The sequence below is a fragment of the Phocoena sinus genome, chromosome 7 (genome assembly GCF_008692025.1).
Source record: "Phocoena sinus isolate mPhoSin1 chromosome 7, mPhoSin1.pri, whole genome shotgun sequence".
Taxonomy (NCBI): Eukaryota; Metazoa; Chordata; class Mammalia; order Artiodactyla; family Phocoenidae; genus Phocoena; species Phocoena sinus.
Genome location: NC_045769.1, coordinates 3,039,838 through 3,057,357, shown reverse-complemented (window position 1 = coordinate 3,057,357; position 17,520 = coordinate 3,039,838). Strand labels below are relative to the sequence as shown.

Sequence of the window (17,520 nt, the reverse complement as noted above, 5' to 3'; positions counted from 1 at the left end):
TTTTGCTTCTCAAAGCTGCCAGCGAGACTGTGAATACAAGGAAAATAATCTCAAAATTAAGTGACCGTGTTGACGGTTCTGTTGTATTTGTTTTTCTTCAGTTATGTGCCAAACACGGCGTTGTGACTTATTCTGTTACAGAATTGTCAAAAGATCAGAATAGCAGAGCCGTAAAGTAAGTTAGTTGACTGTGTTTGCAAGCCAGTGCTGCAAATCCCGTGCACCATTAAGCGTTTTGAGAGTCTGAAGTGCCTGTGGACAGCAGAAGGACAAGTAGCCCTGGGTGTAGGTGAGATGGACGGGGAGCCCTGGGTGGTGAGTGTGGTCATTGCGGAGGGCTTTCCTTACCAGCAAGAGTCTGAAAACGTCTGCCCCTTTGTCAGAGGTGATGTTCCTTTGTATGTCACATTTTTGCTTCTGAAAGAATGTAAATTGGGAAACCCAATATATTGTAGGAATATTTTACACAGTTTTCAAATATCTGAAAAGATTCACCAATTAATATTTGTCGTAATATACTTGGCTTTGGGATAAACCTTCTACATGTGGTGGGCCACCTGAAGTTGTAGCCAGCAAATAAGGCCTCGCTCGCAACCATTTCCAGCTTTTCACAGTGAGGCTGGGATAAGGTCAGGGACCATGGCTGTAGTTTCCACTTGGAAGGTTCTTCATGGACATGAAGAAACCTGTAGGCCCCAGCTTCCCAGGACTGGCTTTCCGGGAAGGTGCCTCATTACCCTGATGACTATTCTAGAAACACAGCTCTTTTCATTGTGTCAGAGTTGCTGAGGGAAGACAAACTGATGGATGTCCATCCTACCTTTATGTTCCCTACCTGAGCAGCTAGAATTTACCATGCTGCTCTTGTTCAGATATACATCTTATAAATCCTTGATAACTGTTGTGTAATGAACACTTAAAGAACGAGAAACGTCAGTTTTGGAAGTGGTCTCCATGTGTTTTGTTTTTGTTTTCGCTTTTTGCGGTACGCGGGTCTCTCACCGCTGTGGCCTCTCCCGTTGCGGAGCACAGGCTCCGGACGCGCAGGCTCAGGGGCCATGGCTCACGGGCCCAGCCGCTCCGCAGCATGTGGGATCTTCCCGGACCGGGGCACGAACCCGCGTCCCCTGCATCGGCAGGCGGACTCTCAACCACTGCGCCACCGGGGAAGCCCTGGGTGTTTCTTTTAAAAATTATGTGAAAGCTGCTCTCAGAGCTGCGTGATATTCAGTGCAGTTTGACAGCTGGAAAAGTAGGAGTGGTCCCCGTGTGCATCCAGAAATGAGAATGGGGACCACGAACCTTCCGTCCTTCTGAATCCCCTCATCTTGGAGAGTTTGGCTGCCTGATCCAGAGCTCTTTCTTATCTGTTAAAACTTAACTTCACCTTTGAAAGTCAGTTCACCCCAGGTGGCACCAGCAGCCACTCTTGCCTTTGACGTGGTGGCAGTGGCCTCCGCTGATCCAACGTTTGCTAACGCGATGGCTGCTTTGCCGCACAGAACTGGCAAAGGCTTCTGTCCGTGTGCTTCTCTGATGGCTCTCTCTCTTTAGGAGCGGGGTTGGCTGGGAAAGAGAACGTGTGTTTACATTGTAATATATGTTGTGTGGTCAACCACATCATGGGGTCCCTTCAATTTTCTCAATGGTCTTTTAGGAAGAGCCAATGAAGTGGAGGTGAAAGATGAAATGGTGGAGAATGAGGGGAAAAGAGAAATCTTGTGGAACACTGAGCAAAGACGGCACAAAGAGGACCCAGGAAAGGACTGTGTGGACACAGAGGTGTTACATCCTGGTGACAATGCCGAGGACCAGAAAACCTCTGAAGACAGTGCCCCCTCCCCAGGAACGTTAGTAAATTCTGAGAACGAGGAACGGGTTCAAAGCCAAATTCTGGAGAACACTTCCTTCTTTGAAAGCACACAGCAGGTTGAGTCAAGTGAGGTCATAAACAGTGAACTAGACGGTGAAATCCCAGGTCCTGGGATTGGGCAGGGCAGCAGTAATGCCTTGGATACCAAAAGCCAAAGTAAAGAATCTGCAGAAGAGTGGGAAAAAGAAAAACAGGAAGATTTTGAAACCAACGTGGACGAGATTAGCGTAGAACCACGTCAGGAATGTGCTCCTTTGCAAGTATCTGAAGTTGGAAGGGAGAGCAGTGCAGACACTGGGGAGCAGAGTGGGAACCCCACAGAGGCTGTGCCGGAGGCAGGGCTCACTGGGTTGGGGGAGCAGGTGGGCACAGTAGCCTCAAGTCCTCCAAGGGGTATCGATGACACAGTGAGTCACCGTGAAAAGTGTGAGGTAGATGCTCCGGAAGGCTTGGACCCAAGCTCAGGGCATGATTTAGAGAAAGAACTCACCAACCAGGAAGTAGCTGAGCCCAAGGAGGTCCCGATTCAGAGCACAGAGGTAGGTGGGGAGAACAATGAAGGGGAGGGTAAAGGAAGAAAAGTAAGGGATGAGAAACCAATCAAGCTGGAAGTCCAAGCCATTCCTTGTTCTCCAGAAGCCAGAAGCAGCCCTCAGGAGGCGACAGGTCCAAGTAAGGTAGATGCTGAAAGTGAATCCCTAGATATGAAAGAGCCCGATGAGGAAAAGAATGACCAACAGGGAGAGGGGCCGGATTCGTCACCCAAGAAAACGAAGAACAAGAAAAAGAAAAACAAGAAGAAAAAATCACCAGCGCCTGTAGAAACCAAAGATGTTCAGAAAGAGTTAACATTTCAAAACCCAGATTTAAGTGAAGTGAAAGAAGAGCAGGCAGAACTTACTGACAAAAAGCCAGTTGTAGAAGCGCAAAATGAGGTCACTAAAAACCCAAAACAGGACGCTGCGGTAGGAAGCAGTAAAAACGCCGATGGTCCAGAAAATCCTAAAACTGAGTTGGACGGAGGACTTCACCAAGACGATTTTGGTGTAAACGCTAAGACAAGGAAAGCAGTAGCTGATGGAGACACGTTGGATTTTGAAGATAATACAGTTCAGTCATCAGGCACCAGTGCCAGTAATAAAGGATCAGAGGAAGGTGCTAGAAAAGATGATGCTGAGGAAGACGGCACCGCTCCCAGCCGTCCTCCAGGTCCAGACAGTGAGGAAGTGCCAGGCAGCGCCCTGCTCCAAGATGAAGGTCCCTCGAAGAACGTTAACGATGCCTGTCAAACAAAAGGCACAGGAGAGCATGTGACATCAGAAAATCGAGGTCACACAGTCAGGAAGGTTTCAGACAGCGTTAGTCTAGAAAATGATGACGTGGCACCAGCAGGCGAGGTGGGGGACTTTAATTCAGAAAGCAAGGAAGAGATGACAGGTGGACACGGGAAGGGCAGAAACAAAGAGGACTGTACTTTGTCGTAGGTTGAGGCGGGGTCTTAGGGGGGGACCAGGACCGCACAGCAAGTCCAACTGTGAGAGACTCCACCGGTGAGACACAGAAAATGTTCTAGATTGGTATAGGCGCACGGAATGACAATCCACCAAGTATCTAATCCTTGAAGCTATAGACTGTTACCTGTAGATTTCTATTTCATCACTAAGGTTATCACCCAGATGAGAAGGACACTTCTGTTATCGGAGTTAGTTCTAATGGAGAGCATTCCGAGAGCATCAAACGATAATGTACACTGTTGTATTTCTGCTTAAAATCAGCCTCAAAATATTTAGCTTTGGCCTTAAGCTGATATGAATGTGCATATTCTTGACCAAATGTATCAACATCTAATTGAAGCGACCAAATAGTATCCTGAGATTTCCACATTATGAGTATGATTTAAATGAAGGTGTCTCATTTAAATGTGTGTGCTTTCATATTTGATCTTGATATATATAATGTAACCTGTATGGTATTTTATTTAAAAAGTACATAAACGGCCAGACAGCACATAGGTCACTGAGTGATGAGATTTGCATGTTCGGACAATAATTAATCATGTTAGGGATAGCAAATAAACATCTTACAGCACTAGGGATAGCTTACTTGCTTTTACCTCATATAAGTATTTTACCCCAGACCGATACTTTTAGATCTCATTCTTGAGGATACCTGAATTTATCTTGTAGGAGATTTTGACTTCATGACAATTATGTACCAAAGTCATTTTATGCAAAGACTTCTTTTTTTTTTTTTTTTTTTAATTCTTTTCTGGAAGAGATACATGTTGTAATTGCATTTCCTACTGCAGTATTTGGCTAGGGAGAATCATTTCTAAAATTTATTTTTTTAACCTTAAAATTACTTCTCTTTGTATCTGTCTCATCATTATTCAGTAGAGCAAGACAAAAGGATGCTATACTTGTGCAAACTTCTGATTAGACTCTAACGGGATATTTTAAATAGTTGAATCGCTTGGTATCTGGTATAAATATTTTCATTTGTTGTTTTTCGGTATATTCTTAACAGAAATTTCTTGTTTTGATCTTCCTGAACAAGATATATATTTTCTATGTAAAGAAACATTTTAAAAATAATTGTAAAGTTAAATAAAAAACCGTTATAGAATATTAAAATGACAGGGGAATGTACAGTTTGAATGCTGTTGACACTTTATGAGATCATATGACTTCGTATTATTGTTACAAGATATAATTGAGTGCAAAAATGACCGATACCTCAACAAAATCTGAAATAAAATCATTTTATAATTTTACAAGCCTGTGATCACTCTTGTGCTACTTGAATTCTGACTGTGGCTACATAATATCATCTTTAATCTACTTTTATCTACTTCTGGGTTGCTAGTTCCCAGTTGGGGTTCTGTGGAGGACTCATGCGTGATATCCGTTGTCAGTAGTGAAGAGCTTCTCTCCCGGCGTCCAGACTGGGACTAGTGTTGGACCATCCTTGAGTAAGATCTTTCCGCATAGAACCTCCTGTGGTCTGTGGCTGTGGTGAAGAGCCCACTTGAGAAAGGTTGCGTTGCTTACAGGCGCCAGTGCTTATTAGAATGTTTCGATGAGAAATTCAAATAAACATCGACTATTTCTGCATAAGTGTCCTGAAGCAGAGGATAATGGGACTGCTCAGCTCTCTCCACTTGTGCCATATAAACAGAAAACTACGGGGCTTGCTAGAGAATCAAGTCCAAGGGCTGCAAAGGACTTTAAAGTTGGTATCTATAACTTTAGCAAAGCTGCGTTCATACTGGAATGTACATTGGGAACAGCTCTCCTTCCTACTTTTAAAGGCCTCTGGGGAAGTGATTCAACAGCCAAACTCACTCAGTGGTGAGATCATCAAACCATTTTAAGTTCTTTCCTTTCTTTCCCATGTTATTCAACAGCACATTTAAGGGCATTATTATAGGCTTCCCATCCCTCCAGCCAGCCAGCCAGCAGTCTCCAGTGTTCATCCCTCATTTAATCAATAAACATGTAAGATCACTTCCTATATGGAAGGTGCTCTGCCCATGAACAAGCACATAGGACCCAACCTCTAGTGGAAGCAGCAGAGAATTGGAAAGTCAGCAAAAAAGAAGATAAGGATTCTGAAGAACCAAACCATCCCTGATCATCTAAGAGCCTTCATTATGCACATCAATTACCCTGCTCCGAGGGCGAGATGATATTACGGCCCCACACAGTAATTAATGTGCACGTGAAGGCCCCTGAATTATCAAGAAATGGTTACCTTTGGTGTATTCAGTGTAGGAAGGCGTGGAAGTATATAAGGCCATTTGGAAAGATCGCAGTGTCAAACAGTTCAGACTCAGAAAAGAATCAAAAGGTGACCTGTCAGCCCCAGCCCCAGAGGAACCTGGACCGCTGAGGTTTCACTATAATGCAGAACAGAGAAAAGCATCGATCACTGATACTTGAAATCAAAAAGCTGGCATATTTTTCAACCCCAAACCAGAACGTGGCTACTGTTTGTAAAATGTTAATCTTCCTTCCAAAGTATGTAAGTATAACTATGAGTTTCTGTAAAAAGTAGGGAAAGGTAACTGAGAATTTTGAATTATAGGCTATTTTATAACATACAAAGGTTGGGAAGCAGTAAAACTTTTGAAAAGAGTGTTTAAGAATGGGGTATCTTGCGCTGACTACTTTGTATAACATTGAGTATTTCCAATTAATGGAAAACCTAATGACCTGAACATTTGGATTTCCACTGTCACTAGGACCCTGGAATGCTGCTTCTGGCTGTTTAGACAGTTTAGGGTTCCTGTTTTCCATTGATAAGATTCCTTTTCTAGGAGACCGTCTTGTATGACATGCCACCATGGCCATCGAAACAAGGGAACGCAACAGTAAGATTCATTCCAAGTGTCCGGGCTCCAGAAGGAAAGGCAGGGGCGTGTGAGCGTGCTCCATTCAGAATATGTGCTTATCCAGTGTGCTGACCTCATACAGGGAGGACAGTCTTTCAGGAGAAAAACCCTTTCGCTCTCCCTTTCACCCTCTCTGCCCCTCTTACATCAAAGACGAACGAATTTTTTGAGACGTGAAAGGCTTCAGCTGTTTGGCTGACCTGAAGCAGCAGCTGCCGTAGGGAGTTGCCATCTGTACAGACCTCTTGAGCAGCCTGTCCCTGTTCTGCCTTTTACCAGAAGCGGGGGCGATCCTGGCGTGGGAGGCTAGCCCTGGGGAAGATGAAAACTGACCACACGGACTATAATCAAATTAAGTCAGTGCAAGGAGAGAGCAGAGAAAGGACCACACTCAGTGGATTTCTTGAGACGTCAGTCTTCTGATCGTTATCTTTGCGAATATGGAGGGAGGTGACTTTCTCTGCGATGGGGAGAGGAGGCCTGAGGCCCAGGGTTGGGTGAAATTAACCCACAGAATGAAAATGATCCTCCTGGTAATATATTATTATGAGTAAGCTACTTACCCCTCCCGTGTCTCACTTTACTCTCTGAAATTGGGGTTAGAACCTGCCTTTGAGAGTGGTGGTGTGGATCAGACCCAGTAGAGCACTGGAGAGTAAGTGCTGAGTGACCACGGTTGTTGCTGGTGGTTGACCTTCGCAGCCTGGACAGACGCGGTCACAACACGCAAGCCCCTCTGGAGCGGGGCTGGGGGTCCTGGTGCTTGCTTGCTGCCCCCGTGACTGTCTGTATGGCCTCGCCACTTCGCTTGTTTCTTGTTTCACGGGTCTCTAAAGTTCACACCAGAAAGTGTGGTGGAATTTAATATATAAAAAACAGATTTTTAAAAATGTAATCCTTTAACAATGTTACTAAAATAACTTTGATTGCCAATTGATTTTAACTTCCCAGTGTAAAAGAAAACTCTGAGTTCGAGACAGTGTGACTTAATTTTCTTTAATGCTTATCGTTTGGGTGTTAGAGACCAACGGTGAGCAGGGCTGCTTAGTGAGTATAGGTTTGCAGCTCTCTTGCTCGGTATCACAGTAATTACCAGTCATGCATCGCTGTTCACTTCACAGGTTAGACTTGTTGACTTTTAAGACTGTAAGAAAAGCAGTACTCATTTTCATTTCTTTTTTGAATTTTTTTTATTGAAGTATAGTTGATTTACAATATTATGTTCGTTTCAGGTGTATAACATAGTGTTTCAATATTTTTATATATTACACTCTATTTAAAGTTATTATAATATAGTGGCTATATTTCCTGTGCTGTATAATATACCCCTGGAGCTTATTTATTTTATACATAGTAGTTTGTACCTCTTAACCCTCTGCTCCATCGTGCCCCTCCCTCCTTCCCTCTCCCCACTGGTAACCACTAGTTACCATCTGTGAGTCTGTTTCTGTTTTGTTATATTCATTCGTTTGTTTTATTTTTCAAATTCTGCATATAAGTGATAATATACACTGTCTGTCTTTCTCTTATTTCAGTGCTTATTTTCTTTATGTCAGACAATTTTGCTTCTTTCTTTTTTCCAGTTTCCTGAAACTATTTAATCTTCTCCACTTCTGCTTTAAAATTTCTCTTCCTTAAAAGTTCCATTTGTCTCTCTCCATTTTTCATATTTTCACTATAAGACTAAAGGTCAGATTGCTCTTGTTTTTTATTGTTAGCACTATTACTACATTTTAACTTTTTTTTTTACTTGCTGTCTAAGAAATTTGAAGTCTTCTAATAGAAAAATAATAATGAAATTGTAAATAATATGTGAGCCTCAAATCACTTTCTGATATATTCAGTGTTTCTTATGAGGCCTGTGGTTTTTGTATGTAGGAATATAAAATATACAAGATAAAATGAAAAGTGATATTGAATAAGAGAGGCAGGTTTTCATTTTAATTTTTGTTTCAGTGTTGGGTGCATTTATGGAAGGGACAGAATAAAACATCTGTCAGAAGCAGTTTGTATGTAAATTAAAATGGAACTCAAAAGGATTATAAATGTATCTTACACGTAACATTTTCTGTTTTCATTTATGTTGTCCTTGTGCCTTTCAAAATAGCAGTTTAGGATGTTTGGAAAAACAATTAGCGGAAACACGTAACTCGGATTAGAATGTGGATAGATGATTTTTTTTTTAATGAAAACAAAGGTGCGTTTTGTATGAATTATTTCCATTTCACACGGCTAATCAAAACCTGGGCAGTGTGAGAGCACTGCCACCTCGGGAAGAAGAGGCTCAGGCCAGGAGTCCGGTGCGACTCAGAGGGCTGTGTTTAGGAAAACAGTGGGTGCAGGGGTTAGGGGTGCAGCCCTGGGGCCTTAGGAAAGCTGCCGGGCCTGGGTCCTCATCTGTGGAAGAGGGACGTGGCAGCACTGCCCACCTGGAGGGCTTCGCGGGAGGTGGTGTTAGTGGCTGGGACAGTGCCTGGCACACAGTGAGGACACAGCACACATGAGCACCCACCACCATCACGTCATCCTGATTTTGCCCTGAAACTGGTGCAGGATTTTGCCCCTAAAATCCTCCCTGGGTCTTGGTTTCCTCTCTGTACTCTGGAGAATGTATTACTCAGTGCCCCTTCAGAGACTTGTTTGGGGGACTTCTAGGTGCTTACGTACATGCGAACTTCTGTATCTGCGGTGGGAAGAATGACAGAAACCTAAGTTATTACTGCGTTCTTCCTCAAAAGAATAGCAACAAAGTGGGTTACCGGATGTGCTGTCAGGACACTTAGGGTTCATAAGCACAGTCAGAACTCTGACACTGGTGAGTCTTGGAGAGAAATGAGGAAGACCAACGCTCGTGGGATGGAAACTTGGCAAGTCAAGGCTAATGAAAATGCTGGTGATACTTGACCCCGACTCTCAGTGTGTTTGTACCTTGCTAATGATGCTAAACCGTGAAGCCTTGTGAGATCTTGTGTTGCAGTGTGGTTTGGCCCTAGAGCTCTTGCATGCTAACCCAGAGTAGAAGATTAGCCTGTTTGCATGCAGCCGGATGCTGCCCTGACGAGACAAGCATGTGTGGGAGGTGGACGCAGTTCACCCCCCTTGGCTGAATTCCTCCCCCGTCCTGTCTGTGGCCTCATTCGCCGTGGTACGTGTATAATACCTTCATCATCAGTTCCACTAACCCCAGTGCTCCTTCTTCAGTTTAGCAGTCTGCTGAAAGGGGCAGTCCATGGAGTCACCTAAACCTGTATCTTTCTGATTTCTTTAGATATTAGGTTGAAAAAGCTCGTTGATGAACGGGAATGCTTATTGGAACAGGTAACGATCTTTTTATTACTTTCCGAGTTCTGGAAAACGGGGCACCTGAAACCGGGAACCTTCCCACTCTAGCTTCTTGCTTCATCAGGAAACCCCTGATGCATCGTGGCTGAAGATAATTACCGAGCCAACCAGTGTTCTTAACGTTCTTATCCAAGTAAAGCGTTAGAAATCATATCAGATTTCGAGAGGTTGTCCCAAAGATTCAAGGCCACGGTCTGAATTTGGTACATGCTACATGGATTGCTGCTTACGATAAAGACTTATGTAGAAGGCCTAGATTAAGCATTGAGAGGCAAGGGTGTTCCCCAGACATTCCAACACCCTTCCTCTTCCACTGGCCTGTAAAAGTCAGTTTTGTAATCCCTCAGTGGTCAGCACACCTGTCCGGCAGGTATTTCTTTGTTACAGCTGATCCAAGTTGTTTTCACTATAGTTTACCTTCCTTGACCTCTTCTACCTCAAGAAACACTACACAGTCGTCCTATTTGGTCTTTTTCATACGCAGGGTAGTAGTAAGTTATTCCACAGTCACTTTCTAAGGAAGCTCGATTTTTCTCATTTTCCCGCGTAAGCCTCATCAAAGGTATTTGCCTCGCTTTTTACAAGATTGGAAGATTTCTTTCAAAATTGGGTAAGGCACTAAATGTGGTGGGAGGATTCTCATGAAGTGCCTGTGATCTTTTAAAAACATATGCCCGTGGTAATTCTGTACTTGTTTTCTTAAAGCAGCACGCACCGATGATTTGTACGTCACGGGGGTCTGCTCTGTTCCTGTCGGTGTGTGTGGGGGGGACTTTCAACAAGTCAGCAGAGATCAGAGGTTAACAGAACAAGGGCTGGGAGACACCCCATTACATAGCAGAAGATTCTACAGTCACGGCTGTTAACTGCAATTCCAGCTACTCTGTGTGCGTGTGTCTCTCTCAGAGGGAAGAAAGCTATGTAGAGGCCAGCTCTCTGCAGGTGGCAAACCTACAACCCGTTTGGGTTCTGTTGGGGACAGCACTGCTGTACCTGGAAGGCTCCAGGTGGCCCTTTCAAAACTGTTTTATGGAAAATCTCCTCCTGAATTCGAGGAGCTTCAACCTTAGAAATAACTTCTCACCCAGAGTTACAAAATAATGCATGCCTGTTACAGTAAATAGAATTCCATCTTCATCCTGTATACTACTATTACTTTCTAAGAAGAGTACTAACTGGCCCAAGGTTTTTCATTTATTTATTTGGGTTTGTTCCTTTATGAAACGGGAGAGACTCCCCCATCTTCCTGGTGGATTGTAATGTCTTACTACGTCTCTCTCCCGCTTCATTACGGAACCCCTGTCTCTCTGGCCCCTTCGAGACACACGGAGTAACTGCAAGGCAACATCGGATTGTGCTTAGTGGGTGTGGGCTTTTACGTGACATGCAGCTTCCTTTCTCATAGGCTCTCATCTCATTTAGAATCGAGAAATTAACGTGCTTTATTGGTGGATGTTTGCAGATTAAGAAACTCAAAGGGCAGCTGGAAGAGAGACAGAGGAATATCAGATTAGACAGTCTGCACCCGGAAGATGGGGTCTTACAAAACGGGACGGACGTGCACGTGATGGATCTACAAAGTAAATGTCAATCCTCGTGTAGAAGAAATCCCTTTGCCATGCGCGATTTTTATTGTACTAATGCGGGAGGAGATAAACTGTCGTGGCAAGGAACGGCCGGTGTTCCCAAAGCCCCCCCAAAAGCCCTGAGTACAGAAGCACAAAGATGTTTCCTTGTGGGCTAGAACAAGGACGGGCAGGTGGGCAGAGCAAGGATGTTTCCGTCTGAGCCTAAGAAACAGAACAGGTGACCCAAAACATACACCAAGGTACCACCCGCTGACGCGCTGCTGGAAACCACGTTTACTACGCTGAATACAGTCTTTGGATCTGCTGATTGTATGGGGAGATCGGAAGGTATTTTTCTGTGCCAGTAGACTAGAAGGAGGCTTACGGGGACAAAAGCAGGCCCAATCTCTCTCCCCTTCCCCCTTCCCCCTTCCCCCTACCATTTCTTTGCCTTCTTTGCTCAAGGGCGCTCTCCCTGCTGCGGAGAAAGAGCTCCTCCTGAGTTGTGAGGCCACAGGCCAGGACTTACAGATTGGCAAGACGATTATAAAGTAAAGGGCTTGGTTCCCAGTAACCATTGTTCTAACATTTTCAAAGCCCAAGAGCTTAACAGATTTTCCTTCTCTTTCAACCTTTAGGGGATGCCAACAGACAGATCAGCGACCTCAAATTTAAACTTGCAAAATCTGAGCAAGAGATAACTGCATTAGAACAAAATGTACGTGCACACTTGTACGCAATCACTGGCCGCCCGACTGAGGATTAACTGAAGTTTTATTTGCTAGAAAGGCTTGAAGGCTGAGGACAAAAAGAAGCAGAGAATTTTAGAACCAAAAAAAGGTCCTAAGGGGGGTAAACAAGGCAGCAAGTCTCTCTGTGTATTTCCTACAAGGAGAGGACGTGGGGAGGGAGAGGTCATAACTAGGATCTGGGCTGTTATAATCGATACTCATCCTTTATAGACAAAGTTCGTTGCAGAAAGTACCTAATGTGGTTAGGGTTTTTTTTTTGAGAGTTTGTTCTTTAAAAAAAAAAAAAAAAAAAATCGGTTAATTACAAAACGCTTCATGGAGGAATGTCCCTTTTGCCTGGATTTTCCCTCTTTCCACCCCAGCCCAGCGGCTCGCTCTGGTCCCTAGATTTGGGGCGCTCATACCTCCAGCGTGCTGGGCCCTGGGACAGACTGTGTCCTAACCGAAGGGAGAGATACAAGCAGGTACTCCTGCCCCCTCCATCGTGGATATACGTGGCTGGAACTTTTTGGAATTTTTGTAGAGACGAAGATGAGAAGCGCACCTAGAAAGCAATGCGTGTTCGGAAGCACGCCTTTGAGGGCAGGCTGAGTCTCTGGCCGCAGATGCCACCCCAGAGCCGCCTTCCGTCACCCCTGCTCTCTGAGTTCCTTGCCTCTCTCCTCCCTTTCCTGATTCCCCACCCCCCAACCCCGGGAGAGATTAGACTGGAGCCGAGGTCCTGGTGGAGCCGTTGCCTCGCCAGCCTGGTTCTGCAGGATCGACCCACATGGGGGAGAGATGGTGTCATGGGGTCTGCACGGCGGGAACCACACTTGGGACAAGGGTCAGGGAGGAAATGAGTCCCTGATAGGTGTCAGTACTGGCTTGCTCATAAATATGAACAAATAGCTTGCGTGGCTAGAACCTATGTAATAGTCCCAAATGCTAGATCATAACTATTGTCATGGTGTCTTCTCTCGTTTTATCAAGTTAGACCGTTTGATCTCAAATGTAGTAAAGCAATCGGGGAAAGGAAACAGGCCCATCAACTTATACACATGATTTCTCCTCTCCTCTCAGGTCATAAGGTTAGAAAGCCAAGTATCACGTTATAAACTGGCTGCCGAAAATGCTGAAAAGATAGAAGATGAACTTAAGGCTGAAAAACGGAAACTTCAAAGAGAGGTAAATTTTCTAGGCTATTTCTAGGAAGAGAATGGGTAATGCTATTCTAGTTGGGAGACCAGAGGGAGGGTTTACCGCCGGGAAATCTGCGGCCGAATCATTCATTGTCACATCTGCCCAAACCTCTCTGAAGGGCTGTGCTCACACCGTAAAGGAAATTGTAGTTCAGCCAATTAGGAGCTCAGGGCCAGAATCGCCTGTCAGTGGTTTTTCTGTCTATGGTGATTGCAACTGTCATGCCACCATCTTCCGGCTTCTGCTAAGAAATCTGTCATTCTAACTCTTTTCAGGTGATCTTTTTTTTTTTTACCCCTCTCTAGCTGCTCTGCCATTCTCTTTGCCTTTGACTTTCTACACTTCACTCTAATGTGTTAATATGTGGGTTTACTGCTATTTGTTCTGCTGGGGATATGTTGCGTTTCTTTGATCTGTGAGGTCTTTTTACTAAATAAATTTTGGAAAATTTTCAACCACGATCTCCTTCAGTAACTCCTCTTCCCTAGACTCCACCTTCCCCCTGGGACTCTGATCAGAGGATACCAGATCTTCTCACGGACCCTCTGCATTTCTCTACCATCTGTCTTTTCCGTTCCCCATCTCCTTACCTCCCGTTGCATAATGTACAGTTTTTGTAGATCTTCCATTTCACCTCCTTTTGTTTCGTATTCTCATTCCTGATTGTTTCTTGTTTAGGGTTCCTCTGTTGATTGTATCCTTATTTCTTTAACGATTTCATACACGCTGTTCTGCTTTCCACACTGAGGACTGAAACATGTTCCGTCTTTGGGGTGTATTTCTGTTGTTTATTGCTTCTGTTGACTCAAATGGTTTGTCCCACCATGTGTTTGGTGTTTTATGAGATTATGCTTGATTTGAATTTATATACTTGAATTTATACTCCAGGCCTGACTTGGGGAAATTTCTACAAAAAGGGCTTCTGCTTCTGCTTCTGCTTCTGCTTCTGCCTCTGCTGGCGAAAGGCAGGGCAGGGCCATTTAACCTGTCTCAGGACCCCGCCCACCCTCCTGGAGGGTTTTGGATCAGAAGCAGAACTGCAGACTCTGTTCTAATGATGCATGTCTCCACAGGCACAGGGCTGTGAACCCCCGCCTTCGGGCACCTCCACTCTGCCTCACTGCCTGCCGGTCCGTGCAGCTCCCTGCTGATGTGGCTCCTGCTGTGCCCCCCGGGCTCTGTGGCCCCCGGGCTCTGTGGCCCTGGTTCCTGGGCACGGTCATCCTAGCCTCAGGCATTCCCACTTCGGTTTCTGGCTGCAGAGCCCTAGCAGCCAGCTGCCCGGGGCTGTGGGGATCACCTCCTCCAGCTGGTCTGGCTCAGCGCTTGTTTGTTCGTTTGCCTCACCTTCCGTGAGACCATCACGATCCCCAAGACTGCGCCCTGTCTGGGGTCTAGCTATTTCAGAACAGGAAGGTTCCCTAGTTACTCATGAGGCCAGAATCTTGTGCCTTGTGTTCCTTTTTAAATTAAGAAATACACGAATACACACGTGTAGGTAGGTATATGTGTATTTTTAGAATCTCGGTGGGTCTGGGTCGTAACTTGTTTTTCAGTAGGCTTGGAATCCAAGCTCACTGCCTTTTGCCTTTATTTCCAGCTTCGCTCTGCATTGGACAAAACAGAAGAGCTCGAGGTGAGCAACGGCCACTTAGTGAAGCGCCTGGAAAAAATGAAAGCCAACAGGAGTGTCCTCTTGTCCCAGCAGTAAAGGGCAGCTCTGAACAGGAAATGATCGGGTGGATGGAGAGCATTGTTTCGCACGCTGTTCTGTTGCTGTCTGGGAGCACTGCTTCTTCCCCTGCTTCCGAGAGAACACCCCTGGGGAGCACCCGGCTCAGCCCCGGGACCCCCAGCAGCAACCAGATGCCTCTGTCTGCAGACCGCAACCGGGGCTGGGGCGGCCGCTCCGAACCTGCAGGCCATTTAATAAGCACACTGGGCCGTGGAGCTCTGCTTCCCACGGTGCGGCAGCCTCTTCACGCCGTTTAAAATGGTGATCAAAGTAAAGATGAAAGTGGGACTTGAGTTTTCATGTGTCTTGCTGAACATTAAGGGGAAATGTTTCAGTGTTGGGACTTCCTTTTGTGGCAGAATCTACAATTTGAGCGACTTCAGTAGTATCTCTTAGTCTACGCTTTTCATACACAAAACACTGTGGAACCACAAGCCATTACCAAGCAAAACTCTTTCACTAGAAACAAGGGGGATGGTCTAGAAGTAAAAGTGACCTTAAGAAGACTCTTTACAGGCAACCATGAAGCTTTTCTAAGGGATTTTTGCATCAGTTCAATCAAAAGAATACTTTTTTCCAGGGTAATTAGGCAACAGCTTCACTGAAAATGACAGCTTTTCATTCGCATTATTGAATCCTTATGTTTGGAATCGAAGTTGTTAACTTCTTTTAAAGAGTGTACTGTTGGAAAAATTAAAAAATGAAATGTTGAAAGACTTCAGCAATACGGTTTTTATTTTTTCCCACTGAGAAAGAAACTCTTTATGTCATACTAATTCTCTATATTTTGGATCATCTTTTTCTTTTCTTAGCATGTCAAATCAATGCACTTTTCTTTCTCTATTTAAAAAAGAAGGTGTATTCACAGTGAATAAGAATAGAACACTTATAAGAATCAGCAGTCTTAGAATAAAAAGTAAACTGAAGAAGCGACAGACCAGAGTAGAGGCAGTAACTCCAAGGACAAAAGTAAAGGGCGTTGGGCTACCTGCTGATTTTCAGTTACTCTTTTGTATACGTTGGGTTTCACTTAAGGCTGGTTCAGCCGGCCAGCTTTTCAGGATATTAGCAAGTGCAAACCAAGATGACATCGTCCATAACTATACCCATTGTGGACTGCTAGACATGAATTGGAATATATAATTATTCCATCTTTCTTAATTATATATAATTAAGAAAACATTCCCAGCAGAGTGCTAGAGGTCACGAAGTTCCGTCCCCCAGCACTGTCTGGATCTGGGATACGCAAAGCTACATTTCACTGGGTAAGAGAAATTCGGTCTCCTTGTGCCGAGGATATTCAGATCTTCTTCTTGAGTGTTCCATAGATAAAACTATCCAGTCTTTAATCCACACGTCAGTGCCACAGACGTGCTATAGCTGCTGCATATTCAAAAAACAATGTTTTTATGTGGAAACCTGCTCTGCGTTAATCCCAGGACAGCTCCAACTCCCCACAGGTTTCTATATTTACCTAAGATTTGTTAGAACAAATTTTAGGATGATTGGTTTCAAAAGACTTCGTTTGAAATTCTACTTAATGAGCATTAAACGTTCCAAGTTGTTTCAAGAATGCAGTGTGTCGGTCCGCTCCCAAAACAGAAACCACCCAGTAATTGGAACAGGGAAAGTGTAATATAAAGAATGATTTTAACTCATAATAGGGGATTAACTACTACGGATGAAAGAGGATCTAAAGAACCTGAGAATGCGACGAACTGGGACTGAGACCTCGCTGGAGGGGTTGGGGCCACTACCCACTAGGGGCAGACAAGTTACAGGGTGACAGAGGGCTGACATCAGGAGACAGGAAAACTTGGGCCGAGACTAGGAGAAATTTTGGTTGAGGGTCGCACCACCGGGTGACCTGAATTGCTCACCACCGGTGCCCCGTGAACAAGGAGGAAGAAAGCACGACAGAAGGAACCAGAAAGAGGAGCTCCTGCAGTGACACTTCCTTCAGTGTCCTTCCAGCCAGCAGAAGAGAAACGTTTACTTCATTGTCTTACCTCTAATGTTCCTTCCACAACACCTTAATACAAACATGCTTAACCAGTGAAATATCCGTCTGGCTCACAAATAACACTAATGACAGCAAACACTTATATATCATTTAGACATGCCTGGCAGGTAGGTAGATGCATATTTTCACTCATTTGATTTTCATGAAAACCCTAGAGAGGTAGATGCTGTTATTAAATCCATATCACCGATAAGGAAACCAGAGCCTGGGGAATCTCACAGTTGGTGAAGAAGCGACTCTTGCTTGTCTCACCAGCCCCGGGAAGATGGTGTTTCTCAAATCAGTGGCCCTGAAGGAAGTCAAACCTTTAGTTTGGTACCTCTTGTGCCAATCCTTACAGACAGAGCAAATCCACGTTGCACAAACTTCCTCATCCAGAGGAAGCTAGAACACAATTTTTAAATTCATTTCATAGAATAAAACTTTTCCTGTGGCTATTGGGAATTTGTTGCTGGCTTTTTTCGTCCCTGTAACCCAGCGTTTCTCAGCCTCACACCACTGACGTCCCGGGCCACATCACTCCTGGGTGCTGGGTGTCTGTCCTGAGCATCGTAGGATGTAGAGCAGCATCCCTAGATATTAAAGGAAAGAGTATCAAAGAATCTGTGGACATATTTTTTAAACCATCATACTATGTATTTGCTGAAAATTT

The 17,520-nt window shown here is 44.6% G+C and overlaps 1 protein-coding gene across 14 annotated transcripts in view; it reads left to right on the top strand.

The window, feature by feature from the left end:
- LRRFIP1 (LRR binding FLII interacting protein 1) overlaps positions 1 to 15,566 on the top strand; it is a 144,424-nt gene extending 128,858 nt beyond the window's left edge. For 11 of the 14 annotated variants that reach the window (XR_004350703.1, XR_004350699.1, XR_004350700.1 and 8 more), the window contains 5 exons: positions 1,658 to 9,584; positions 11,071 to 11,188; positions 11,815 to 11,894; positions 12,991 to 13,095; positions 14,711 to 15,561. Coding sequence is in view for 3 of the 14 variants with exons in the window: in XM_032637271.1 (XP_032493162.1) it covers positions 9,535 to 9,584; positions 11,071 to 11,188; positions 11,815 to 11,894; positions 12,991 to 13,095; positions 14,711 to 14,821 (464 nt within the window). In the remaining 11 variants the exon portion in view is untranslated. Of the gene's footprint in view, positions 1 to 1,657; positions 9,585 to 11,070; positions 11,189 to 11,814; positions 11,895 to 12,990; positions 13,096 to 14,710 lie in introns of all 14 variants that reach the window. The other 3 variants (XM_032637274.1, XM_032637272.1, XM_032637271.1) reach the window with 2 other exon arrangements.
- Positions 15,567 to 17,520: the final 1,954 nt, after the last annotated feature.